The sequence below is a fragment of the Telmatherina bonti genome (assembly GCF_933228915.1).
Source record: "Telmatherina bonti genome assembly, chromosome: 16".
Classification (NCBI taxonomy): Eukaryota; Metazoa; Chordata; class Actinopteri; order Atheriniformes; family Telmatherinidae; genus Telmatherina; species Telmatherina bonti.
Genome location: NC_136614.1, coordinates 7,073,974 through 7,100,864, shown reverse-complemented (window position 1 = coordinate 7,100,864; position 26,891 = coordinate 7,073,974). Strand labels below are relative to the sequence as shown.

At 48.8% G+C, this 26,891-nt stretch overlaps 1 protein-coding gene across 1 annotated transcript; it reads left to right on the top strand.

Annotated features, from left to right (window-relative positions):
- Positions 1 to 1,272: 1,272 nt before the first annotated feature.
- bub1 (BUB1 mitotic checkpoint serine/threonine kinase) lies at positions 1,273 to 26,367 on the top strand (the record flags this gene model as incomplete). The annotated part of the gene is made up of 32 exons (XM_079255682.1): positions 1,273 to 1,295; positions 1,456 to 1,515; positions 2,768 to 2,909; positions 2,986 to 3,182; positions 3,266 to 3,306; positions 5,096 to 5,169; positions 5,241 to 5,290; positions 6,622 to 6,806; positions 6,878 to 6,984; positions 7,576 to 7,715; positions 7,803 to 8,258; positions 8,358 to 8,583; positions 8,627 to 8,946; positions 9,014 to 9,054; positions 9,128 to 9,247; positions 10,180 to 10,284; positions 10,357 to 10,444; positions 10,498 to 10,618; positions 10,715 to 10,830; positions 11,029 to 11,118; positions 12,572 to 12,660; positions 13,940 to 14,064; positions 15,321 to 15,461; positions 15,558 to 15,717; positions 16,578 to 16,656; positions 16,729 to 17,471; positions 22,166 to 22,266; positions 22,335 to 22,496; positions 22,571 to 22,728; positions 22,809 to 22,986; positions 23,079 to 23,185; positions 26,169 to 26,367. The coding sequence occupies 32 exons, from the start codon at positions 1,273 to 1,275 to the stop codon at positions 26,365 to 26,367; spliced, it is 4,944 nt and encodes a 1,647-aa protein (XP_079111808.1).
- Between the last annotated feature and the right edge of the window lie 524 nt (positions 26,368 to 26,891).

Sequence of the window (26,891 nt, the reverse complement as noted above, 5' to 3'; positions counted from 1 at the left end):
AGGAGCCTATCCCAGCTGGCTTTGAGCGACAGGCAGGGTACACCCTGGACAGCTCGCCAGTCCATCGCAGGGCCACACAGAGAGATGAACAACCACTCATGCTCACACTGATTCCTAGGGGCAATTTAGAGTGGCCAATTAACCTATCATGCATGTCTTTGGATGGTGGGAGGAAGCTGGAGTACCTGGAGAGAACCCACGCATACACGGGGAGAACATGCAAACTCCACACAGAAAGGCCACTGACCAAACCAGCCAAGGATCAAACCAGTGACCTTCTTGCTGTGAGGCCGCAGTGCTAACCACTGTGCCACCGTGCAGCCCATACATATATATATATATATATATATATATATATATATATATATATATATATATATATATATATATATATATATATATATATATATATATATATATGTATGTATATATATATGTATGTATATATATATGTATGTATATATATATGTATATATATATATAATGTATGTATATATATGTATATATATATGTATATATATATATGTATGTATATATATATGTATATATATATGTATATGTATATATATATGTATATATATATATATATGTATATATATATGTATATATATATATATATGTATATATATATGTATATATATATATATGTATATATATATATATATATATATATGTATATATATATATATATATATATATGTATATATATATATATATATATATATATATATATATATATGTATATATATATATATATATATATATATATATATATATATATATATATATAAATCATTATAAAAAAATAAACATGAAACTTACATGTAGAAGGCATGTTGATGCAACAATATCCTACAACATAAATAAAACGGATATTTTTTTAACATTAATTCTTGAGAGGCAAACATAGCTTTGTCTTTTTGTCTTAAAATTGGAGCAAATTCTAAAAGTATTTATATAAACGCAAAGAACGTGTTGAATTTAGGTTTAAGATGCTGAAATTTGATGTGTGTTTATAAATTTAAAGGATTCACTCACAGAATGTCGTCAGACGTTCGGGGCGTGGTTTATTGACGTAACGCGGATGCGATTGGCTGAGCGCGAAATTTCAAATGTTGAAAGAACGACTTCAGTTTAGCGAAGAGGATCAATTTAAACGATGTAAAATTATCCTGGAAATCCAGTTTAAAACTCAACCACGACAACTTATTGGTAGCTCACAAATTTTTATTGCGTCTACAGTTTTAGTAGACGTTTTTTTTCGAAAGCAGGATGGATATCGCGACGTATTTACAGTAAGTCTCCACAGAACAAACGGTGTTAGCTTAGCCATGCTGCTAGCTTTACAGGCTAATCTGATTTTTTTTTTTTTTTTTATCTTCTCACTCATTTAGAAAAAGCCAAACTGTTAAACATAATTTTCACTTTTAACTGAGTCTGCGTTTACACTTTCAGGTGTTTTGAAGACAGTTTGGCCTCGTATACAGGAGACGACCCTCTGGATCCCTGGGACAAGTGAGATGTTTGTTTGTTTGTTTATATTAAGTAATGGTTGTGTCGAAGTTTGTCAACATAAAATCCGCACTTTGTGCCACTTAATGGCCTTATAGATCGGCCAGTGAGTGATATTACTGTAAAACAGACGTTTACTCATTCTGTTAATTAGTTGTAAATAGAAATATTCCAGTTTTTTCTGGTTGAATAGAGTCTATAGTCTGTTATTGTTTATTATTATTATTATTAGTCTTAAAAACTAGTTTTTAAATCTTTACCTTATATTTTTTCATAATGAAACCCTTTTTACACTAAAACAAACGTTTTTTTATTTACTACACAGGACGAGACTGAAGTTAGCTTCTGATTCATTAATATCTGTAAAGGGCAATTCCACTGAATTTTTGGAAACTAGACTACATTAGACCAGGACCTGACAAAAAACTACAACACTTAGACTCTTCATACCTGGACTGGAATATTCTACATACTATGCAGGTTCAAGAAAATACAGTTTCAGTTTTGTGAAACCTTTATTTTATTTGTGAAAATGCAAATTAGGCTTATTTTATGACATTTTTGGCATCTGGATCACATTAGACCAGGGACTGAAAAATCTACAACACTTAGACAAATTTTCACAAATGGAATAAAGGTTTCACAAATCAGAAACTATGTTTTAATGAATCTGCATACAATTTTGAATATTTCTGTCCAGATTTGAAGAGTCTAAGTGTTGTAGATTCTCATCAGGACCTGGTCAAATGTGGTGCAGATGCCAAAAATGTCATAAAATGAGCCTATTTTGCATTTTCACAAATAGAATAAAAGTTTCACAAATCTGGCACTGTATTTTCTTGAAACTGCATAGAATGGGGAATATTCCAGTCCAGGTATGAAGAGTCTAAGTGTTGTAGTTTTTTTTTCAGTACCAGGTCTAATGTTGTCTAGTTGCCAAAAAATGTCATAAAACAAATCTTATATCCATTTTCACAAATAAAATAAAGGTTTCACAAATCAGAAACTATGTTTAAATGAATCTGCATGGTATGTAGAATATTTCAGTCCAGGTTTGAAGAGAAGTGTTGTAGTTTTTTGTCAGGACCTGGTCTAATGTGGTCTAGTTTCCAAAAAGTGCGGTGGAATTGCCCTTTACAGACATTGTGAATCGGAAGCTGCAGATTCGCAGAGATGCAGAAAGGTCATGTCTCGTGTTATTCCAGCACACGCCAACACATCTCATGTGACTGTACCTGACTGCATGTGGTCACAGATTCGTGGAGTTCCTGGAGCAACAGTTGCCTGCAGGTGGTGACCGCGGGATGTCCCAGGTGTTTGACAGCCTCGTCCAGAGATTTCTGACTGTAGAGCGATATGCAAATGACATCAGATACATCAAGCACTGCATCAAATGTGTAAGTCTGGAGTTGAGGGACTGCTGTGCTGTTCAGCCTGGTCAAGTCTGAGATCTTGGTGTTGGCCCTCCTCTAGGCCAGCTACTATTCGGACCCCGTCGTTCTCTACTACCACTTTTTCAGTAAAGGTGTCGGCACCAGGTCCGCTGCGCTGTACGTGGCCTGGGCACAGCAGTTTGAGCAGAGGGGGATGAACGAACAGGCCGACGCCGTTTACCAGAAAGCGGTGGAGAACCAGGCCCAGCCAGCGGACGCCGTCGTCCACGAGTACAGGTAGCAACATCAACACGGCAGCTGCTGTGTGTGGAGGTGTGTTACTGTACAGCAGACCAAACTAAATGAACTCTGACCTGCAGGCAGTTTCAGACCAGGACCCGGACCCAGCCGCAGGCGACTGGTAAGATAAAACTCTTAAGAAAACAGCATCTCCAAAACTGTTGCACTTCTACAAGTAAGGTTAAATAATAACAGAAAAGTGTGGAAAACATATTTATTCATCCAAAATAACAGATTTAAATGTTATTTGTATGGCGCCTGAAGCAGAGCAAAGAGCTTTACTTAAATTAAAACAACAAAGAAGATGGGTATATGCGCACAACTTCAGCGCTAACCCCGAGTTTTCCGTACTATGGCGCTGGTTTGTACCAACCAAGCTGCTCCAGAGCAGGTAACGAGAGATCAGTGAGTTTAAAAACGCCACCTTCCGACCAATCAGATCTCTCAGGAGAAGCCCCGCCCATTCGTCCAACGTTGGTGTGCAGATCATAAGAAGCGCTGAGGAGAGAAAGCGTCATTAGGGACATACGCATCCTGTTGATGGAGAAATAAAGACGTGTCAGGGAGCTTCTCTTCTTCTCGACTTACCAGTTCAGCTCCACCAGGCTGCATCTGGAGCAGGGCTGCTGGATTAGGGTAAAAATAACAATCAGGATTATTTAACACAATTATCCATTATCTTTAACAACAGTCATTTATTTAACATTAAACTGTGGCTTTTACACAATGTCTTCAGGATTCCACAAACTTTAGAAAATAACACAAAGCTTTGTCTTGACAAAGTGTAAATCCTGATGTAAACTGAACAGAAACTATGTTTAGGTGAACTTCCACAACCTACTGCAGTTATTCTACATGGACCTGCAGCCGGAGCCGACTGAGACTGGCCGCCTGGGAGTGCTTTAGGACGGGAGAGGCTCCCGCTGCTCCTTCCTTACAGTAACTGCAGAACAATATGTGTCTTCAAGTCAGTCGCCAAAACACCAGAAAAGTCTCTAATAACTCCAGTAAAAGCTGCTAGATTTGTTGCTTTTAACAAAAAAGTCTCCAGATTTAGCGAGAAAAATGATTTTTATCATCATTGAAAACCCAGATTGTAATTGAGATTAAAATCCAATTATTCGCCCAGCTCTAATCTGGAATAATGATGTTAATAATAATGTCATGCAGACCCAGGAGTTTATGGAACATGTCAGCTGCTTGTGTCGTCTCTAGTATGAATTGTTTTTTCAGCACAAAGTGCTCAGGTCTGGTGGATTGGGTTCTGCCTCAAACGTCTGGGCTGTAATGAAGTAATCAGAGTACTGTCCATTTATTTTGTCTTATGAATGCATATATCTGCATAATTTACGCATTAACAGTCGGCTATGGTCTGCCAGCATGATTTTCTGACTGTTGCTATGGTAACGGCGTTGCGTTTGGCTGGATGATGCATTTATATTTCTGAACATCGTCCATAGTGATGTAGCTGTTCAGTATTGGTCAGAAGCTGCAGGCTCCACCCCTTTGACGTGAGTGCGCTCTGACCATTCATTCGCTCACATCCCACGTTGCACAGCACGGCGGTAAACATCTTCTGTCTCCTTAACCAGCCAGTAATGAAACAGATCAACAGCTGGTGTGAACATTAATGACATCAGTAAAAGAGAAAGATATTGAGTAGAATTTGGGAAAGGGGGTAAAATGAGAGTAGATTGTGTGTTTGAAGGACTGTAAACAGGCGTGTCCAGGTGTTGTCTCTCAGACCGCGTTGCAACCAGACTCATTTCGCTGCGTTTCGGTTTGGTCGGGCAGAAAATCAAAGTGGCTTTACATTTTCCATCAGAGAGGAATTTGGCTCGAACGTGTTATTCGCTGCAGGATGTGTCTCTGAATCCATCTGTTTCAGTCTTATGTGTTTTATTCAGCAGGTCGAACCCCCCTGCAGGACTCCCAGCTAGCCAATCAAATGCCTTCTTACAGAGAGCCCTCAGTCCAGACTAAGGTGAGCGTTCGTGATGAATACCTCGTTCATCTGCTGTTCAGACACGCTAACGCTCTGCGTCCTCTCCGCAGGGATCCGTAGACGAGCCGTCCAAACCGCCCGCAAACAGAATGATCATAACGTAAGTGGAACTTTTAGATGTTGGAGGTTGTGGGCTGAGAATGGATTAAAACTGATAGATTCCAGGTGAATCCACGGAAAGTTTGCCTTGTTCGACTCAGCTCCTTCAGAAGAGTCGACTCTTACAGCTTACAAGTAGTTCTTCATTTGGCTTCACGCACAGCTTGTATTTTAGTCAGATTTAGTGATTTATAGGTGGCTTTGTTGTTGATTTCTTTTTCCATCATGAAAGCCTGATTTATGTGTATTTTTCACAGAAAAAAAGAATTATATTTCTTTTTTTTTTTATTAATCCTTTACACAAACACAACAGAATCTCGGCAAGTAAAATCAAGTCAATAAAGAGCAAAATCTATAAACTTTCCAGACACTTTTGTTAGTTATACCTGGGTTGTGGCTAATCTGGTTTTCACCACTGCACCCCCTTCCAGCGGTACGATCCCGTAGCGGTACGATGCGCTCCCGATGCGCTCCCGTAGCGGTACGATGCGCTCCCGATGCGCTCCCGTAGCGGTACGATGCGCTCCCGATGCGCTCCCGTAGCGGTACGATGCGCTCCCGATGCGATCCCGTAGCGGTACGATGCGCTCCCGATGCGATCCCGTAGCGGTACGATGCGCTCCCGATGCGCTCCCGTAGCGGTACGATGCGCTCCCGATGCGCTCCCGTAGCGGTACGATGCGCTCCCGATGCGCTCCCGTAGCGGTACGATGCGCTCCCGATGCGATCCCGTAGCGGTACGATGCGCTCCCGATGCGATCCCGTAGCGGTACGATGCGCTCCCGATGCGATCCCGTAGCGGTACGATGCGCTCCCGATGCGCTCCCGTAGCGGTACGATGCGCTCCCGATGCGCTCCCGTAGCGGTACGATGCGCTCCCGATGCGCTCCCGTAGCGGTACGATGCGCTCCCGATGCGATCCCGTAGCGGTACGATGCGCTCCCGATGCGATCCCGTAGCGGTACGATGCGCTCCCGATGCGCTCCCGTAGCGGTACGATGCGCTCCCGATGCGCTCCCGTAGCGGTATGATTCTGTAGGGTCCGTTACCGCCCTGTAGCGTCCGGTACCGTCCTGTAGCGGTGTGAATTCCAAAGAGAACTGGAACAGGGTCAGAGTCCTACGAGGTGACGAAACTACGAATCTTGTGAGGAAACGGCTCAGTTTGCGGCTAACGCGCAGCTCGTTGACGGGATTTAACATAAAAAACTATGAAAAATAAAAGGTTTTAGGTTCTCTGGCACTATTTAGTGTCATTTTCATTGATGATCTGAAAATGACTTAAATTTAACCTGCAGGAAGCTTACGCTCCGTTTTGACGTGTCCTCCGCAGCGTCTCCCGCTCTGAGACATCGGGGGCTCTTCCCGCCAGCCAGGGCTCCGGCGTTCCCACCGTCTCCGAGTACATGAAGGACGAGCTGCAGTGTGGCGGCTCGGAGTTGTGCTTCGAGGAGGTCCGAGCCCGGAAATACTTCCAGAAGCTGCAGGAGAAGCAGGAGAGGGAGCAGAGAGAACTCAGTGAGACAGAACTTCACCTGAAATTTACGCTGAAGCAAAAAGTGGAGTTTTACTGGTGTTTCTTCTGCAAGTGGAGAGGAAGGTGAGGGAGCGGAACGAGGAGGTCCAGAGGATGAAGAGCCTGCTGGAGGAAATAAACCAGAAGCTGGAAGTTTCCGGACATGTTTCATCTCAGCAGGTGAGCACATGACGCGTCCTTTTGGTCGCCAACACCTGGTCCACCCTCCTACAGCAGCGCAGATCTAAACACACCTGCAGGAACCGCTTTCAGTCCGACTTGGTCTGAACCGGTGCCAGAATATCAGGTCCAACCTGCCCCTCGTCCGTCGGGGGGCGTGTCCGACCGATCCTTCCCAGAAGGGCGGAGTTTAAAGTTCCAATTGAAGAGGTCCCCGGCCCGGTTAGAGAGGTCCCCGTTCGGTTAGAGAGGTCCCCGTTCGGTTAGAGAGGTCCCCGTTCGGTTAGAGAGGTCCCCGTTCGGTTAGAGAGGTCCCCGTTCGGTTAGAGAGGTCCCCGTTCGGTTAGAGAGGTCCCCGGCCCGGTTAGAGAGGTCCCCGTTCGGTTAGAGAGGTCCCCGTTCGGTTAGAGAGGTCCCCGTTCGGTTAGAGAGGTCCCCGTTCGGTTAGAGAGGTCCCCGGCCCGGTTAGAGAGGTCCCCGTTCGGTTAGAGAGGTCCCCGTTCGGTTAGAGAGGTCCCCGGCCCGGTTAGAGAGGTCCCCGGCCCGGTTAGAGAGGTCCCCGTTCGGTTAGAGAGGTCCCCGTTCGGTTAGAGAGGTCCCCGTTCGGTTAGAGAGGTCCCCGGCCCGGTTAGAGAGGTCCCCGGCCCGGTTAGAGAGGTCCCCGTTCGGTTAGAGAGGTCCCCGGCCCGGTTAGAGAGGTCCCCGGCCCGGTTAGAGAGGTCCCCGGCCCGGTTAGAGAGGTCCCCGTTCGGTTAGAGAGGTCCCCGGCCCGGTTAGAGAGGTCCCCGGCCCGGTTAGAGAGGTCCCCGTTCGGTTAGAGAGGTCCCCGGCCCGGTTAGAGAGGTCCCCGGCCCGGTTAGAGAGGTCCCCGGCCCGGTTAGAGAGGTCCCCATTCGGTTAGAGAGGTCCCCGGCCCGGTTAGAGAGGTCCCCGGCCCGGTTAGAGAGGTCCCCGGCCCGGTTAGAGAGGTCCCCGCCCCGGTTAGAGAGGTCTCCGGCCCGGTTAGAGAGGTCTCCGGCCCGGTTAGAGAGGTCCCCGGCCCGGTTAGAGAGGTCCCCGGCCCGGTTAGAGAGGTCCCCGCCCCGGTTAGAGAGGTCTCCGGCCCGGTTAGAGAGGTCCCCGGCCCGGTTAGAGAGGTCCCCGGCCCGGTTAGAGAGGTCCCCGGCCCGGTTAGAGAGGTCCCCGGCCCGGTTAGAGAGGTCTCCGGCCCGGTTAGAGAGGTCTCCGGCCCGGTTAGAGAGGTCCCTGGCCCGGTTAGAGAGGTCCCCGGCCCGGTTAGAGAGGTTCCCGGCCCGGCCCGGTTAGAGAGGTCCCCGGCCCGGCCCGGTTAGAGAGGTCCCCGGCCCGGTTAGAGAGGTCCCCGGCCTGGTTAGAGAGGTCCCCGGCCTGGTTAGAGAGGTCCCCGGCCCGGTTAGAGAGGTCCCCGGCCCGGTTAGAGAGGTCCCCGGCCCGGCCCGGTTAGAGAGGTCTCCGGCCCGGTTAGAGAGGTCCCCGGCCCGGTTAGAGAGGTCCCCGGCCCGGTTAGAGAGGTCCCCGGCCCGGTTAGAGAGGTCTCCGGCCCGGTTAGAGAGGTCCCCGGCCCGGTTAGAGAGGTCCCCGGCCCGGTTAGAGTGACGGTGTGTTCTTCTTGTCCTCCCTGCAGACGTCTGCAGTGCAGCCGGGCCCGGATCTCGTCTCTCAGCCCTTCGGCCGTCTCCGACCCGCAGGCCGTCCGAGCGGCCGGCTGCATCTGGGGTTGAGATTCCCGGCCGAGCCGGCCGTCGCCCACGGCGACGCTGCAGCCCCTCCCCCGAGCTCAGACGTATCCCATCATGCCTCGGTCCTGTCTGACAGCAGCGTTCTGAAGTCGGGTGCGACCGACCGTCAGCAGAACGCAGGATGCGAGCAGGCGCCGCTCCTCAACCCCTCCGGTTCCGGTCCGGTCGGGCTCAGCGGCCTGGACGCCGGCCCGCCGTGCGAGCAGTGAGTAACTGATGAGTGGAGCAAACAAAGCGCCGCGTTGTTTGTTTACTTCCTGTTTGTGTTTCAGTGAGAGAAGTGGCGCGGCGGAGTTGGACGACAGGCTCGATGGTGAGTGAAGCGGCTGCTGGCGTGGTATCCGTGTGACGTCGGCGTGTTTTCTGACCTTCTGTGTGTTTCTCAGCGTCGCAGGGAGGAACCGCCAACCTGTCCCACGTCACTCCCAACAGCTCGCTGGGCTTCTTTCAGGCCACGCCGTCGCGGGTGCTGCCCTCCCCCACCGTCAACACCCAGGAGGCGCTGGGTGAGTCTGGCCGCCGCCGAAGGGTTCCGCCCCTCCGTACGGCGCTCAGAAAGCCGACTCGCGGCTCTGATGCTGTAAAACATGAAGGTGGCGGACGTCTGACGTCTCCTCTAACCTCAGAGTTAAAAGTAGAAAATCTGGATGAACTTTGACCCCTGCAGGCCTCTTCACATGTCGCGACTCCAGCTCTAACCGGCTCCGGAGCGGAACAACTGCTGCGTTAGGTCACCGAGTCCACAACCAGCTTCTGTCTAGATCCCGAAGGAATCCCTGTACGTCGGTCCCTCAGAAGTTATGCCATCGACAAGAAGCCAGCAGTCGTCCAAAATGTGGACGAAACCGTCGGCAACAAGCTGCTTCTGTCTGCGGTGAAGCGTTGGGGTTAAACCCGCTCACCTTGATCAGACTCCGCCCCCACCGCGATCACCTGGAGACGGTCGGGGAACGATCCTGATCACCATGCGAACCGGAAACTGGCGTCCACGTGGAAACAACGTAACAGCTTTCCTCCGTCTTTTGCTTTTCTGAAATCTGCTGCTTGTTCCATCTTTACTGGAAATGAGCGGGTCACATGACCCCACGTCACGCCCGGGGACGCGTAACGCGAATAAAGTGTCTCTGATGCGGAACGTCTGAAAATCCTCCACGAGAGCGTAGAAACTTTGTGGCGACATTCCAGACGCTTTGTAACGTAGGAGTTTGCGTTGGCGGTTTTTGTTGTGATATTTCGTGTTGGGGCCGTTCGGGGCGGGATGGAAACGCAGCTCGACTAAAACGTTACAGTTTATCTGGTTCCAGTATCCGGACTCCTCCGGGTTCCTGATCGGTAACCGCACCGACGTCCCAGCGGCGCCGGCACAACCCGGCTGCTCTGGAGCCCCGCTGCAGGTTCAGCTGTCAGCCGCCATGCCTCACAGTCTGTCCCGTTCCAGGTGTCATCATGGACATGTTCCAGGCGCCGACCTTCCTGGACGACCCGTTCAGCGGCACCTCCCAGCTCCACGCCCCTGAGACGGGCCGCCACGTGGAGACCAGCGGTAAGCGCCAGTTTGAACCTTTCCCGCCGCTTCCTCTCCAGTGTTTTCAGTCATTTCTGTCTTTATTTACAGAAGTCCCCGTGGTGACCGAGCCCGCCGCCACGGCCCCCGCCACGGCCGCCTTCACCATCTTCCAGGACGACGACAAAGAAAACTTGAGGTAAACGTGAGAATCAGTCGTTGCAGCTGCAGAAACCATCGGCTCGTCTCCAGCGTGCCGCTGCGTCGGCGAGGAGCTGTCGCTCAAACCGTCCCGGCGGGACAGGAAGCAGACCGTGCGGCGCCGTGGCGGCGTTCGCTGCAGTCAGGTGTTCTCCGCCACGGTTCTGCACCAGTAGGCAGGTATCCTGCTGCTGGTCGGCAAAGCGCTCCCAGCTTCTGGGACGGTTCGGTTTTATCTCTTTTAGTACTTTTATTCTACTTTCTTCAGAAGCTGCGTTTCCACGGCATTTTCTACAGAATTGAAGCGATGTTTGTAAGTTTCGTCAAACGTCTGCGGCGTGCCGCCGTTTCCACCTGTTCAGCAAAGAAGCCTGAGTCTGCGGCGTGAGCGGCCACGTAGCGTCGCTTCGCTGCTCAGAATTAGCTTCGGCTTTTTGGTGATTTTCTTCTTTTTCTCTTGTAAAACCAAGAAATCCGTGTTTGTTCCGCGCTGTCTTCACCGGAAACGAACCGGTCACATGACCCCCACATAAATGCGAAAAGTCTTTCTGCGACACTTTTCCGACATAATTCTCTATGGAGATGTCTGAAGAACCACCTCATGAGAAAAACCTTTCAAACCCGCTTCGTCCGAGTCAGGGGGGAGCTGGAGCCTATCCCGGCAGCCTTCAGGTGAGAGGCGGGTACACCTGAGAGGAGCTGGAGCCTATCCCGGCAGCCTTCAGGTGAGAGGCGGGTACACCTGAGGGGAGCTGGAGCCTATCCCGGCAGCCTTCAGGTGAGAGGCGGGTACACCTGAGGGGAGCTGGAGCCTATCCCGGCAGCCTTCAGGTGAGAGGCGGGTACACCTGAGGGGAGCTGGAGCCTATCCCGGCAGCCTTCAGGTGAGAGGCGGGTACACCTGAGAGGAGCTGGAGCCTATCCCGGCAGCCTTCAGGTGAGAGGCGGGTACACCTGAGGGGAGCTGGAGCCTATCCCGGCAGCCTTCAGGTGAGAGGCGGGTACACCTGAGAGGAGCTGGAGCCTATCCCGGCAGCCTTCAGGTGAGAGGCGGGTACACCTGAGAGGAGCTGGAGCCTATCCCGGCAGCCTTCAGGTGAGAGGCGGGTACACCTGAGGGGAGCTGGAGCCTATCCCGGCAGCCTTCAGGTGAGAGGCGGGTACACCTGAGGGGAGCTGGAGCCTATCCCGGCAGCCTTCAGGTGAGAGGCGGGTACACCTGAGGGGAGCTGGAGCCTATCCCGGCAGCCTTCAGGTGAGAGGCGGGTACACCTGAGAGGAGCTGGAGCCTATCCCGGCAGCCTTCAGGTGAGAGGCGGGTACACCTGAGGGGAGCTGGAGCCTATCCCGGCAGCCTTCAGGTGAGAGGCGGGTACACCTGAGAGGAGCTGGAGCCTATCCCGGCAGCCTTCAGGTGAGAGGCGGGTACACCTGAGAGGAGCTGGAGCCTATCCCGGCAGCCTTCAGGTGAGAGGCGGGTACACCTGAGAGGAGCTGGAGCCTATCCCGGCAGCCTTCAGGTGAGAGGCGGGTACACCTGAGAGGAGCTGGAGCCTATCCCGGCAGCCTTCAGGTGAGAGGCGGGTACACCTGAGAGGAGCTGGAGCCTATCCCGGCAGCCTTCAGGTGAGAGGCGGGTACACCTGAGGGGAGCTGGAGCCTATCCCGGCAGCCTTCAGGTGAGAGGCGGGTACACCTGAGGGGAGCTGGAGCCTATCCCGGCAGCCTTCAGGTGAGAGGCGGGTACACCTGGACAGCTCACCAGGCCACCGCAGGCAAACACAAAGTTCAGACCATTTGTGTTTGAGACTTTTTTCCAAAATGTCGGTGTTTCCATTCACAGTTTTTATCCCGATATTTAGCTTTTTGGGCGGTTCTTCATGTGATGGACACGCTGGTGTGTGTGTGTGGCTCGGCGGTCAAATGCCTTCTCTGAACTGTTGCCTGTCGACCATTCCTATATTTCTACGCCAAGATTGTCAGGTCGTGGCGGGGGAGTAGCGACTGTTTTTAAGAACAAATTTAAATGCACACCGTTCATTTGTGATCTGTCTGCGTCGAGCTTTGAAATGAATGCGTTTGTTCTGGCCGCTGATCCTCCTGTGTTGTGCGCTGTTGTTTACAGGCCACCCAAGTACAATAAAGACTTTATCAGTGATTTTCCACGCTTCTTAGCAGAGATATTGCCCAAATATGACCGCATACTGATTGCTGGTGACTTTAATATTCATGTGTGCTGCACTGATAAGCCTATGGCGAAAGCCTTTTTGGACCTTATCGAGACTTTTAACCTTGTGCAGTCTGTCTCCGGACCTACGCAGGAACACGGACACACATTAGATATCGTGTTGTCGTACGGCCTTTCAATATGTGACCTGGAAGTTTGTGATGCTGTGTTTTCAGATCATATGCCGATTTTATTTAATGTGCCTTTCCTGTGCAACGCAGATAAACCGTGCGCTCCTGCGCGCCTCTGTCGTGTCGTTAACTCGTCCACTGCGGCTCAGTTCTCCGCTGCCTTTAACCAGTCCACTTTATCTAGTGATTTTTTGAGCTGATTGTGACGTTGATGAGTTTGCAATTCGTCTTGATTCGCTCTGTGTGTCTATTTTGGACAGTGTGGCTCCGCTAAAAGCTAGGCGGGCAAAGCCTAAATCTGAGCCTTGGTTAAATGAGTCCACTCGCGCTGCGAGACGTGAGTGTAGGAGGGCTGAGCGCAAGTGGAAAAAGGATAAGTTGCAAATTTCTTTTCAAATGTTAAAGGCCAGTCTGCACAGATATCAGAAATGTGTAAAATTAGCCAAGTCAAAATATTTTTCTGATATGGTTACTGCTAACAGGCACAACCCACGTGCTCTCTTTAATTTGGTGAATGCTTCTCTTAATGTCCCCCAATCTGACAGCCTTGAAGCCTCACATAAAGTGTGTGAGAACTTTTTGAACTTTTTTGTGAATAAGGTTGTAACCACAAGGGCTCTTATTTCCCCTCAATCTGTCTGTCTGTCTGACTCTGTCACATGCACTGCCTTATTCTCTCAGTTGGAGCCTGTGACTCTCTCTACTTTGGAGAATGTTGTTAGTGGAATGAAGCCTGCGGGCTCACCTGATGATTCCATTCCTCCGCGCCTCTTTAAAGAGGTGTTTCCAACCATAGCACCCTTTGTTGTACATCTTGTGAATGGAAGCTTGGTAAAAGGAGTGGTGCCAAAATGCTTTAAGCATGCTGTTGTTCAGCCATTAATAAAAAAGTCTGGCCTTGATAACAATGATCCTTCAAACTTTCGTCCAATTTCTAAGCTTCCATTCCTGTCCAAAATACTAGAGAAAATTGTATTTTGTCAATTGAAGGCATTTCTGGATGCACATGAGATCCCTGAAGTTTTTCAGTCTGGTTTTAAAAATTTGCACCGCACAGAGTCTGCTCTACTTAGAGTCTTTAATGACATTTTGATGTATACTGACTCTGGTCATACTGTTGCACTGGTTTTGTTAGATCTGACCGCTGCGTTCGACACAGTGGATCATGAAATCCTCCTGTGCCGACTTGAGAACACAGTGGGCATTCACGGGGCTGCCTTGGAGTGGTTCCGTTCCTACTTAGCAGATAGGAGTTTTTGTGTGAGATTGGGTGACTTTGCTTCATCCTCGGCCCCCTTGAATTGTGGCGTGCCGCAAGGATCAATCCTTGGTCCGCTCCTTTTTTCATTGTATCTGTTGCCGCTGGGGTCTATTCTCCGAAGGCTTGGTGTGTCTTTTCATCTTTATGCTGATGATAGCCAAATTTACATTCCCCTCAAACGTCAAGAAAGCTTCAGTGCCACTGAACTCTTAAAGTGCACTGATGAAATTAAAATTTGGATGTCAATAAATTTTTTGCATTTTAATGATAAAAAAACAGAGGTTCTTCTTCTTGGACCTAGCAGTGTTGGTGATGCTGTCTCAGTTAACCTTGGATCCTTGTCACAGTTTGTTAAGCCTACTGTCTGCAATCTTGGTGTGAAAATGGATCAGGAACTTAAATTGGACAAACAAATTAGTGCTGTGGTGAAAGCAAGTTTTTTCCACCTGAGACAGCTTGCAAAAATAAGGTCCTCACTCTCAAGACATGATTTTGAAATGTTGATCCATGCTTTTGTAACTACACGGCTTGACTATTGTAACGCCCTGTACTGTGGGATCAGTCAGTCCTCTCTCGCACGGCTGCAGCTGGTGCAGAACGCTGCAGCGCGTCTTTTAACTGGATCTCGAAAGTCTGACCATGTTTCACCAATTTTGTCTTCCCTTCACTGGCTCCCTGTCCGTTACAGAATTGATTTTAAGATTCTTTTATTTGTTTTTAAATGCCTGAACGGTCTGGCCCCTCGCTACCTGTCAGACCTGCTGGTGAGGTATTCCCCTACACGCTCTCTGAGGTCCACAGATCAACTTCTGCTTGTGGTTCCTAAGACGAAGCGTAAACTGAGAGGTGACCGAGCTTTTTCTGTTATTGGTCCCAAGTTGTGGAATAAGCTGCCCCTGTACATTAGACAGGCTGAATCGCTTCTTGTTTTTAAGTCTTGTCTGAAGACTCATTTTTTCTCTTTGGCGTTTGACTAATTTAAAGGGTTGTTTTACTATTAACAATGTGCTGATGCCCCAATTATGATGTAAATATGTATGTTTTATTGTTTCTTCTGTACAGCACTTTGGTCAACTTTGTTGTTTTTAACGGTGCTTTATAAATAAACTGGATTGGGATTGGATGTGTGTGTGTGTGTGTGTGTGTGTGTGTGTGTGTGTGTGTGTGTGTGTGTGTGTGTGTGTGTGTGTGTGTGTGTGTGTGTGTGTGTGTGAGAAGATGTTTGGGATCAATGAGACATTAATGTGTGTGAAAGAGACGTTCCAACATGTCTCCTGAGACTGATCAGAACCGTGTTGCTGTCCGCTTCAGCGCTGCAGGTCCGACCGCGTCCGGCAGGTCCAAACCCATCCGAGGTCTAAGCGAGATCGCAGCGCCGAAGGCGGACAAGCCCAACGTAAGTAGGAAGCACGGCTGCCGACGAGGCGGCGCTTTCTGTTGTAAGTGGGCGGAGCCACGTGACCTCATGCCGGGTTTTCTGTCCCGTCTTCAGGAGACATGTCCGGACGACGAGAGCACGCTGTGGGGAGCTCGCCACAACTCGCTGGCCGCCTGTCCCAACAGCACCTCCGATTTCGCCATGTTGGCGCAGTTCGTCTCCACTCCCTTCACGCACAAAACCCTGTTCGGCGCCAACTTCCTCCCGGACCCAGGTACTGGTTCTAGTCCTGGAACCACGTACTGGTTCTGGTTCTGGTCCTGGAACCACATACTGGTCCTGGTTCTGGTCCTGGAGCCACGTACTGGTCCTGGAGCCACGTACTGGTCCTGGTTCTGGTTCTGGTCCTGTAGCCATGTACTGGTCCTGGTTCTGGTTCTGGTCCTGTAGCCACGTACTGGTCCTGGTTCTGGTTCTGGTCCTGTAGCCACGTACTGGTCCTGGAGCCACGTACTGGTCCTGGTTCTGGTTCTGGTCCTGTAGCCACGTACTGGTCCTGGTTCTGGTTCTGGTCCTGTAGCCACGTACTGGTCCTGGAGCCACGTACTGGTCCTGGTTCTGGTTCTGGTCCTGTAGCCATGTACTGGTCCTGGTTCTGGTTCTGGTCCTGTAGCCACGTACTGGTCCTGGAGCCACGTACTGGTCCTGGTTCTGGTTCTGGTCCTGTAGCCATGTACTGGTCCTGGTTCTGGTTCTGGTCCTGTAGCCACGTACTGGTCCTGGAGCCACGTACTGGTCCTGGTTCTGGTTCTGGTCCTGTAGCCATGTACTGGTCCTGGTTCTGGTCCTGTAGCCACGTACTGGTCCTGGAGCCACGTACTGGTCCTGGTTCTGGTTCTGGTCCTGTAGCCATGTACTGGTCCTGGTTCTGGTCCTGTAGCCACGTACTGGTCCTGGAGCCACGTACTGGTCCTGGTTCTGGTCCTGGAGCCACGTACTGGTCCTGGTCCTGGTCCTGGTCCTAGACCCAGGTTCTGGTCCTGGTCCTAGACCCAGGTTCTGGTCCTGGACCGGAGCATCCTGCTCTCTGCTCCTTGTCCTCGGACTCAAACCTCCGCTTTGTTCTTCCCTCAGAGACGAACTGTGACGGAAGCGGCGCGGATGTCGGCGCCGACAGCGAGGCCTTCCTGCGACGCCAGACCAAAAAGCTGAGGTGAGGAATCTGCTCTCCGTTTCCACGGTAACCTTCCCGCCCGGCTGATGTCCTCCTTCTGTCCCGGTCCAGCCCCATCATGGAGCAGAGTCCGTGTGACGAGTCCAGCGCCCGCCCGCTGGGCCCCGCCGGACATGGCACCATCGTGGGCGAGGCTCTGGCCCAGCACTGCCTCACCGCCTCCTCCATCACCATGGTGCAGCCGCCGCCTCCCGCCGTGCTGTCCTTCAGAGACCAGACCGAGACCGTGTCGTCCAGGTCCGCTGGGCCCGGCTGGGAGGTGTACACCAGCCCGGAGCGGCCTCCGGAACCGGCCTCTCCGGGTCCGGTCGGGTCTGAAAGGCGAGCGTTTGCCATCCTGGAGCAGCGAGTCGAAGCCGGTGACGTTCCCATGAGTCCCGAGAGCGCCCCCGCCCCGGGCTGGTTCGCCATCACAAGCCCCCAAGTCGCCACCGAGCCCGACCTGGACGCCTTCCTGAGTCCCCGTCAACCCAGAACCGGAGACACGGAAACCCGAGACGTCCCTATGAGTCCAGGATGGCCACAGCTTCATGCCGACGTGCCCATGAGCCCGCTGCAGATGCATCCGAGCACCGCGGGAGACGAATCCATGATGAGTCCGGACAGACCGACGAGACCCGGCGCCGACGTCTCCATGGGCTCGGAAGGCATCCGGCTGGTGTCCAACCCCTGGGACAACGACCTGCTGTCCCGCCTGCTGTCTGGCCTGAGCCCGCCGCTCGCCGCCCACCCTCGCTGCATCACCTGGCAGTGCAGCGTCCCCCACATCGCCCCGAGGACAACCATCAGCATGGGTAGGACATAAAACCTGAAGGTTTCTGTGTTTCAGGAAACTTTGCTCTTTTATTAATGTGTACGTCCCACGGGGCGAACTGACCGAAGCCAAACTGCAGCAGGCCAACGCTCTGCTGACCGACGCCGAGGAGAACCGCAGCCGGGAGAAGGAGTATGTGAGTACGCAGAGTCATCGCAAGCTCGCAGCTGAAATAAGAAAACGTTTCAACACATAAAATGTTCGCCGGGTCAGTTCTGCGGGACCAGTTAGCTCCAGAACCGGCGCTGGTTCGGTGCAGGTGCTTCCAAAGACCCGGTTCTGGATCTTCGTCAGTGCTGCGTCGTTACGTCATCTACCGTGGCGGAGTTCATGTGCAGGTTGTTTGGTTCGCCGGCCACCAAGAACAGAGTTCGCGATCTGGAAATGAGAGCTTCCTTGGGTCCGACGCCGCGTCCCAGATCCGTTTTGTTGTCGCAGTTCGAATGTAGACTTTGTCTGATTGGCTCCGCAGACGGCCATAAAGCCAGGAAACGCTAGCGTCATTTCTGTTTCAGTTTTTCGTCAAATAAAAGCAGTATTTGTACGTTTTTACAATTGCGATTTGGAGGTGTTTCCATTTAGCAGTGTTTAGTGCATGAGCCACAGTTCCTGTAAAATCTTATCCGGCTGACGAGATTTTACAAGAACTGCGATTTATGCAAACTAGCCACATTGCGTTACTTTCTACTTGCTGCAGTAGATTTTCTAAGCCTTTCGCTCTCATTTTCTTTTGTAATTCAAAACTCTGAAACCTGCACCTACATCTGAAAAACCTCTGCTTTATTTGAACTTTTCTATAAAACGTAGATGTTTTCCATTTGCGTTTTTTTATTGCGATATCTGGGTTTTTTCAGTATTCTCGGTGTAATGGAAACGTAGCTAACACGTCTCCTCCTCGGATCAGTTCAGCAACGCAAAGCGGTTCTGAACTCTGACCCAGCAGAGTCAGACAGATCCAGTTCTGATCCAGGACCAGATCTTAGTCTGACTCGGAACCAGGTGGGTGGATAAGGGACTGCCGTGTTGATGTTAATGTTCGTACATGTCCAGGCTTATTGAGTTCCTGTTCTTTCTATCTTATTATTAATGTGATAATAATGTGAATACCCATGGTAACATTAACATTATTGAGATCCTGTTCGGCCATATTTATTATTATTCCGCCAAACTTTGCCGCGCTACTCCTCCTGCGCCGTTCAGGTCACTTCAGTCGTTTACATCTCAAACCCTGCAGCTCCTTTGGGAGATGTGTGCTACGACTTTTGTCGTTTCAAATCTTTGTAGTTTTTGAGATATTTAGCATTAATTCAGCCTTGTGATTGGATGAAAGTCCTTCCAACCAAATGCGGATTGGACGTTGCAAAAATTCAGCTCTGCGATTGGTTTTGGGGGTTTCAGCGCTCTGCACCAGTTTGCAGTGTCCGGTTCATCAAGTTCCCAGTGTCTTTCCTGCAAAATGTTTGGCACGCTACTCCTCCTACACCTTTTGCCTCACTTCAACCATTCAAATATCAAACTGTTCAGCTCATTCAGGAGATATGTGCTATGACTTTTGGTATTTCTAACATGTAAACTTTACAAGTTATTCACGCTAAATGTTAAAATCACTCTCCAGTGATTGGACGAAACAGAATTCAGCTCAGCGATTGGTCCATTTTGTGCACCGGTACACAGGTACACATACAAGGCACAGGTTCAAATACAGCATTTAACATTTAGCTCCGTTGTTGTTTGTCGGCTGTTGCTTGTGTGATGGCGTGCAGTTCTGCAGGCTGCTCAACGTGAACTATTGGTCTCAGCTGCACACTTCAAGGAGAAAAGGAATTTATTTCCAAATGTCACAGTTAAATATGAAGGATTTGTTCCAACAATGCTCCCTGCAACATTTAACACTTTGATAAATCTTAAACACATTAAAAAAAAAAGTTTTTCACATTGAACAATAAAGTCTGTCACATCTTTACTGGAGTTTAGTTCAACCTTGCACATGTTTTTGCAATCCCGGTAATTATACCCTACTGGAAAAAAAAAAGGTGAGTCAGTGTGCTTTAGTACAGAAGTTCATGGGTTCGATCCCAATGTGGGGGAATTAGAAAAAAAATATCAGTTGTGCTTTTTTTTTTCAATTTATTATACTTATGCAATTTCATTTCAGTCATTCGGCATAGTTCAGTTCATGGGCATTCACATTTGCTGTTGTTTCAATAATAGCTGGTTCTAGTAATTATTATATATTATTCCGCCAATTTTTGCCGTGCTACTACTCCTGCACCGTTCAAATCACTTCAATAATTCAGATCTTAAGCTGTGGAGCTCCTTCAGGATGTATGCCACGCTTTTCTTTTTTTTTTTTATATTTGAGATTGGACGTTGAAAAAATTCAGCTCGGCGATTGGTCGGTTTTTGCATAATGAGCTGAAAACAGCTTGAACGGGGGTTCGGAGCTCTGCACCAGTTTGCAGTGTCCGGTTCATCTCGGTCCCGGTTTCCATTGTCTCGCTAAATTTTTGAAACGCTACTCCTCCGACACCTTTTGTCTCACTTTAACCATTCAAGTATCAAACTCTTCCGCCCATTCAGGAGATATATGCTACGACTTTTCAAGTTATTCAAGTTTTTGTCCATTTTTAAAATCCATTCCTGTGATTGGACAAAACAGAAAATGCAGCTCAGCAATTGGTCTATTTTCCGAACCGGTACACAGGTACGCATCAGTATACAAGGCAAGAGTTCAAATCCAGTCTTGAACGTTGTACACTCTAACTGAATGTCAGTTATGCACACAGAGTGCTGTGGACTGATCTGGTCAGAGCTTTGGTTTTGGTTGCAAACTGTGCATTTAAAGTGTGGGCTGTCTGTACAAATAAGATATATCCTGTGCAATATCTGTCCTCAAAAGTTGTGCAATTAATACAAAGGGTTAGTTCAAGATAAAAAAAATAAATAAAATGCAGAAATGACAGTTAAATATTACAGTTTTGTTGTTAAAGTGCTTCAAATGAAACATTGTTCACGTGGAACAATAAAGTCTTTAACTGTTTACACAAGCAGTTCAAAATGGTTTTCTCCAATGATTAATGTAATTTAACTACTGACTTCAGAATTTTAGTTTTATTTACAAATTATTTAAAATAATCGTTGGCTTCTTGACAGCAGTTAAACCTTTCACATCTTTTTGCAATTCTGCTGATTACACTGGTGGCACAGGCAATCCCATGCCAATGGCAAAAACTATTAGCGCTCCTGCCAGGTCGTGAAGAACAGCTGTAGTGGCATGGTGGTAAAATGAATTGCCTCTCATTCAGAGGGTTGTGTGTTCAAATCCAGGTGCTGGATTTTCATAAATCATACTAGGTGGTTGTTCTTCTCCTTATGCTGATCTGTCTAATAGATCTTGTGTGCTACTTTACACATTTAAATCTTGAGCTCTTTTGCAGATTCCACACTGCAGGAAGTTTTAGAAAAAACAAAACATTCCCATTCCAGTGATTAAAAAAAAAATTTGATGATTCTGCCATGGCACGTTGGAGAGCTGTGGTGGTTAGGGTGGTTAAAGAAATGGGCTCTTGTTCAGATGTTCGTGGGTTCGAATCCCGATGCATTGCCATAATAAATTAAGTTGCATAGTTCTGCTGCTTCTCCAAATGGTTATGCAATTGCATATCAATCATTCAGCATAAAAGGGCATTCACATTTGCTTGTCTGCAAGAAGAGTGCTTTTCTAGTATGAATTAATTATTTTTTTAAAGAAGTTATTTACTTCTTTTTTATGTTTTTTTATACATAAGATTTTATTAGATTTTTCTTTTTATTTCAGTTTCATTTATTGTATTAATTTACTAATTTACAACTTTTTAAGAACTGACAGGTTTGTTTTATTTTTGTCTTTATTTCCATATTATTTATTTATTAATTTCAGCATTTTTCTTTCTTTCTGCATATTCCAGTTAACAGTAAATTTTACTTCCAAGTTTTTATTTAATTTAAATTCATTGTCCTTATTTAGTTAAAGAAACTTTTTTTTAAATTATCATATTTGTAGTATTTTATTTATTTTTTGTTTTTAGGGTGAACAGTAAAATTGACTTTTTTTTTTTTTTTTTTTTTTTTTTTGCTTTTAAATTTTCTCTTTTTTAAAAATATTTTATTTCAGTTTTTTTATATCTATTTTCAAATTTTTTTTTTTTAATGTATTTACTAAATGTATGAGCATATTTACTGTTCTTGGAGGTTTTTTTTTTAATTTATTTACACCTGTTTCTTTGATTCTTTTAACAGGAAACTACTTTTTAATTTATTTTTTTTATTTATGTAATAAATTAGTTTTATTTAGTTTTTTTTTTTAAATTGTGTATTTTGTTTAATATTTGTGTGTATTTGTTTAATTTCTTTATTCATAAATTTTAATCTATTTTAATATATTATTCTAATGATTTCTATTAGTTCTTTTCATGTAGTTATTTTAACATTTTTTTATTTATTACTTTATTTATGCTTTTATTGTTGCGGGAAGCTTTGTTTCCCACTTTTGTTTGTCTGAATGTAAACCTTTATTATGAAGTTCCAGAGCTGCATCCAGGCATCAAACTGTCGACTGATGTGCAGCTTTTCCTCCGTCCGTATTCATCTGGCTCATAAAGAAGGCGGATCAAATTCCCGTTTGTCTTCCAACAGGAAAGGCCTCCCTCCGAGTCGATGGCGTTCTTGGCGAAGGAGCCTTTGCAACCGTTTACCAGGCGACGGACCCCGTGACCTCAGAAAAGATGGTTTTGAAGGTAAGGCGGGATCTGAGTGGCACACATGGCGGTTTCCCCGTCGGCGCTGACTCTGCGTGCTGCTGCAGGTGCAGAAACCGGCCAATCCCTGGGAGTTTTACATCAACACACAGCTGGACGCCCGCCTTCCACCCGACATGCGCCACCTGTTCGCCAGCGTCCGCTCGGCTCACCTCTTCCACGACGGCAGCGTGCTGCTCGGCGAGCTTCACAACTACGGGATGCTGCTGGTCGGTCCGGTTTCCCCCTCAGACCTGGTTTCATGTGATCGTGTCCGGTTCTAACACGTCCTGTAAACCCGCAGAACGCCGTGAACCTCTACAGAACCCTGAGCGACAAGGTGATGCCGCCGCCTCTCGTCCTCTACTTCGCCGCCTGCATCCTGCACATGGTGGAGCAGCTGCACTCCGTGCACGTTGTCCATGCCGACATCAAGCCCGACAACTTCATGCTGGGAGAGAGGTGCTGTCCCAACGCCGTCCTCTGGACTCCCGCCCAACCGCCGCGTCCGCTGACGTAATCATCTCTTCGTTTTGCTCCAGGTTCCTGGACAACAGGTGCTTCGACCCGGAGAGCGTGGACCACGGCCTCGTGCTCATCGACCTTGGCCAGAGCATCGACATGGAGCTCTTCCCAGAAGGCACCGCTTTCACTGCCAGGTGTCTGACGTCAGGGTTCCAGTGTACGGAGATGCTCAGCGGGAAGCCCTGGAGCTACCAGGTGAAGCCTCCGTGTTCCGCCGCCGCCGCTGGAGGAGCCGAACATGAAGCCGTAACGGATGGATAGTCTGACCTTGTTCTGTGTGGTTTCAGACGGACTACTTTGGAATCGCGGCGACGGTCTTCTGCATGCTGTTCGGGACGTACATGCAGGTCTCCAACGACGGCGGTCTCTGGAAGACCAACGGCGTCTTTAGAAGGTAAATCCTGGTCTGGAAACATGACCGGACGACTCGACGCGTCCTTCCGATTACTTAGATCCTCCAGGACCGTATTTCCACGACCACAAGGTCGTCTTAAAAGGCAGTTTCTGTATTTAACACATCAGGCGCAGCAGGTTTAGGGTTAGCATTTATGGCAGGTTTACGTGGGTTTACAGCAGGTTTAGGCGGGTTTAGGGCAAGTTTAGGGGGGTTTAGGGCAAGTTTAGGCGGGTTTAGAGCTGGTTTATGGCGGGTTTAGGGCAGGTTTACGTGGGTTTAGAGCTGGTTTAGGCGGGTTTAGGGCAAGTTTAGGGGGGTTTAGGGCAAGTTTAGGGGGGTTTAGGGCGGGTTTAGAGCTGGTTTAGGCGGGTTTATGGCGGGTTTAGGGCAGGTTTACGTGGGTTTAGAGCTGGTTTAGGCGGGTTTAGGGCAGGTTTAGGCGGGTTTATGGCGGGTTTAGGTGGGTTTAGGGCAGGTTTACGTGGGTTTAGGCGGGTTTAGGGCAGGTTTAGGGCGGGTTTAGGGCAGGTTTAGGCGGGTTTAGGGCGGGTTTAGGGCAGGTTTAGGCGGGTTTAGGGCAGGTTTAGGCGGGTTTAGGGCAAGTTTAGGCGGGTTTAGGGCAGGTTTACATGGGTTTAGAGCTGGTTTAGGGCAGGTTTACATGGGTTTAGAGCTGGTTTAGGGCGGGTTTGCGTGGGTTTAGGGCAGGTTTACTTGGGTTTAGAGCTGGTTTAGGGCAGGTTTAGGTGGGTTTAGGGCAGGTTTAGGCGGGTTTAGGGCAAGTTTAGGCGGGTTTAGGGCAAGTTTAGGCGGGTTTAGGGCAGGTTTACGTGGGTTTAGAGCTGGTTTAGGCGGGTTTAGGGCAAGTTTAGGCGGGTTTAGGGCAGGTTTACGTGGGTTTAGAGCTGGTTTAGGCGGGTTTAGGGCAGGTTTAGGCGGGTTTAGGGCAGGTTTACGTAGGTTTAGAGCTGGTTTAGGGCGGGTTTAGGGCAGGTTTAGGCTGGTTTAGGGCGGGTTTACGTGGGTTTAGAGCTGGTTTAGGGCGGGTTTACGTGGGTTTAGAGCTGGTTTAGGGCGGGTTTACGTGGGTTTAGAGCTGGTTTAGGCGGGTTTAGGGCGGGTTTAGAACTGGTTTAGGCAAGTTTAGGGCAGGTTTAGGCGGGTTTACATGGGTTTAGAGCTGGTTTAGGCAAGTTTAGGGCAGGTTTAGGCGGGTTTAGGGCAGGTTTAGGGCGGGTTTACGTGGGTTTAGAGCTGGTTTAGGGCGGGTTTACGTGGGTTTAGAGCGGGTTTAGGGCGGGTTTAGGGCAGGTTTAGGCTGGTTTAGGGCGGGTTTACGTAGGTTTAGAGCTGGTTTAGGGCGGGTTTACGTGGGTTTAGAGCTGGTTTAGGGCGGGTTTACGTGGGTTTAGAGCTGGTTTAGGCGGGTTTAGGGCGGGTTTAGAACTGGTTTAGGCAAGTTTAGGGCAGGTTTAGGCGGGTTTAGGGCAGGTTTAGGCTGGTTTAGGGCGGGTTTACGTAGGTTTAGAGCTGGTTTAGGGCGGGTTTACGTGGGTTTAGAGCTGGTTTAGGGCGGGTTTACGTGGGTTTAGAGCTGGTTTAGGCGGGTTTAGGGCGGGTTTAGAACTGGTTTAGGCAAGTTTAGGGCAGGTTTAGGCGGGTTTAGGGCAGGTTTAGGGCGGGTTTACGTGGGTTTAGAGCTGGTTTAGGGCGGGTTTACGTGGGTTTAGAGCGGGTTTAGGGCGGGTTTAGGGCAGGTTTAGGGCAGGTTTACGTGGGTTTAGGCTGGTTTAGGCAGGTTTAGGGTGGGATGGTAGAACATACCGGTACTCTAACTTAAAACATGCCTGGGTTTTAAAAAGGCAGCGGAAGAAAAACTGAGTTCAGTTTTACTTTATTGAAGAATTTATCAATGTTTTCATGTTTTTCCATCACATTTCATTCACTGATCCATCAAAGTCCTCATCTTTACCCAACATGATCAGCTGGGTTAGTACTGCATCGAACACGCCGGTTCCCGCTCATCTCGTTGCCGTGCACTCCTCATAAACAATGCCAGCTTCTGTGAAAACTCAAACAACGGAGCAAGCAGACACGTCAGCCCAAGCATCTGCAATCCGTTCACAAGTTGTGACGTAACTCACCCGGCACCGCCTCAAAACTGTGTCTGCCATCCATGACTCCCACGCCCTTCGCAACTTCCCACTGAACGCCGTGTTCATACCGACGTCCAGCGGTTGGAGTCGAGCCACCTCGCCCTGTTTCCATGGAAACTCAGCTTCGTGTTCTTGACTTGGCGAAGCTCCTTTACCTGCTTCATTTGCGAACCTTGGATTCATTGATATTCTGTCCCGGCTGCTCTATTCCTGTGTTTATCCGTGTAGCTGATAGTTTGGACTGTGCTTCGTAAGCGTGTCTCTTCACAGGAGACATTTTAACAAGGCGTCATTATACACACTGATGTTGTTCTGCATAACACACACACCGGCAGTACGTACCTACTGAGGACCTTTAGCGTCTTCTTCCACGCCCACCCTTCCCCCGTAACATCCTCGCGCTGCGTTAACGTCCTCACGCTGCGTTAACGTCCTCGCGCTGCGTTAACGTCCTCGCGCTGCGTTAACGTCCTCGCGCCGCGTTAACGTCCTCGCGCCGCCACTGTAACGTCCTCGCGCCGCCGCTGTAACGTCCTCGCGCCGCCGCTGTAATGTCCTCGCCGTAACGTCCACCGTTTCGTCCTCGCGCCGCCGCTGTAACGTCCACCGTTTATCTAGATAAGCAGCGTGTCGGAAACGCTCTGTCAGTCGAAGCGTCCATCAGTTACACAACATTTACAGATTCTGATTCAGACACAAGGCGCCGCGTTATAAGGCTCTCTGTCTGTTTAGGAGAAAATAAAAGACTTTTAAATGCGCCTTATAGTCGCGAAAATACGGTAATCAGTGTGGTGTGATCAGCTGATGAGGCTTCTCCCCCTCAGAAACCCCCACGCCGACCTGTGGCAGGACTTCTTCCACACGCTGCTCAACGTGTCGGACTGCAGCTCGCCGCCAAACCTGCGGACCCTCCGCTACAAGCTGACGTCTGTCCTGCAGAACGACTACAGCAGCAAACTGCCCACGCTGAAGAGCCGGCTGGTGGTTCTGCTGCTGGAGAACCGCAAGGCGGGCCGGAGGTGAAGAACCGCTGGTGGTTCTGCTGCTGGAGAACCGCAAGGCGGGCCGGAGGTGAAGAACCGCTGGTGGTTCTGCTGCTGGAGAACCGCAAGGCGGGCCGGAGGGGACATGTGTACATACATCGGAGTGTCTGAGCAGGTTTTATGTGATCTGAAGTGTGAAAAATCTGCAGTTTTTGTGGATTTAATGTTGAAAGATTTGTTCATATAAAACATTCAGCTGATGATCTTTTAGTTTGTTGGCTTAAGCAGAAGTCTGTCTGTTTAAATGTTTTATTCCTGTTGGATACAACCAACGAGAACCACGGCTGACATCTCTTTACTTTTCATCAATAAAATATCTTTCATACGTGATAAAATGGATAAAAAGATCAATGATTTGGTTTTGACTGATGTAAATAAAACAGATTAAAATGCTGACCAATTCTCAAGAAAACTTTATTTCCAGATAAACATGTCAGACGATCAAACAGATGTTTTATTATTTGAAGGAAAGGATGAGTTGATTGTGAATTGCCTGCAAAATGT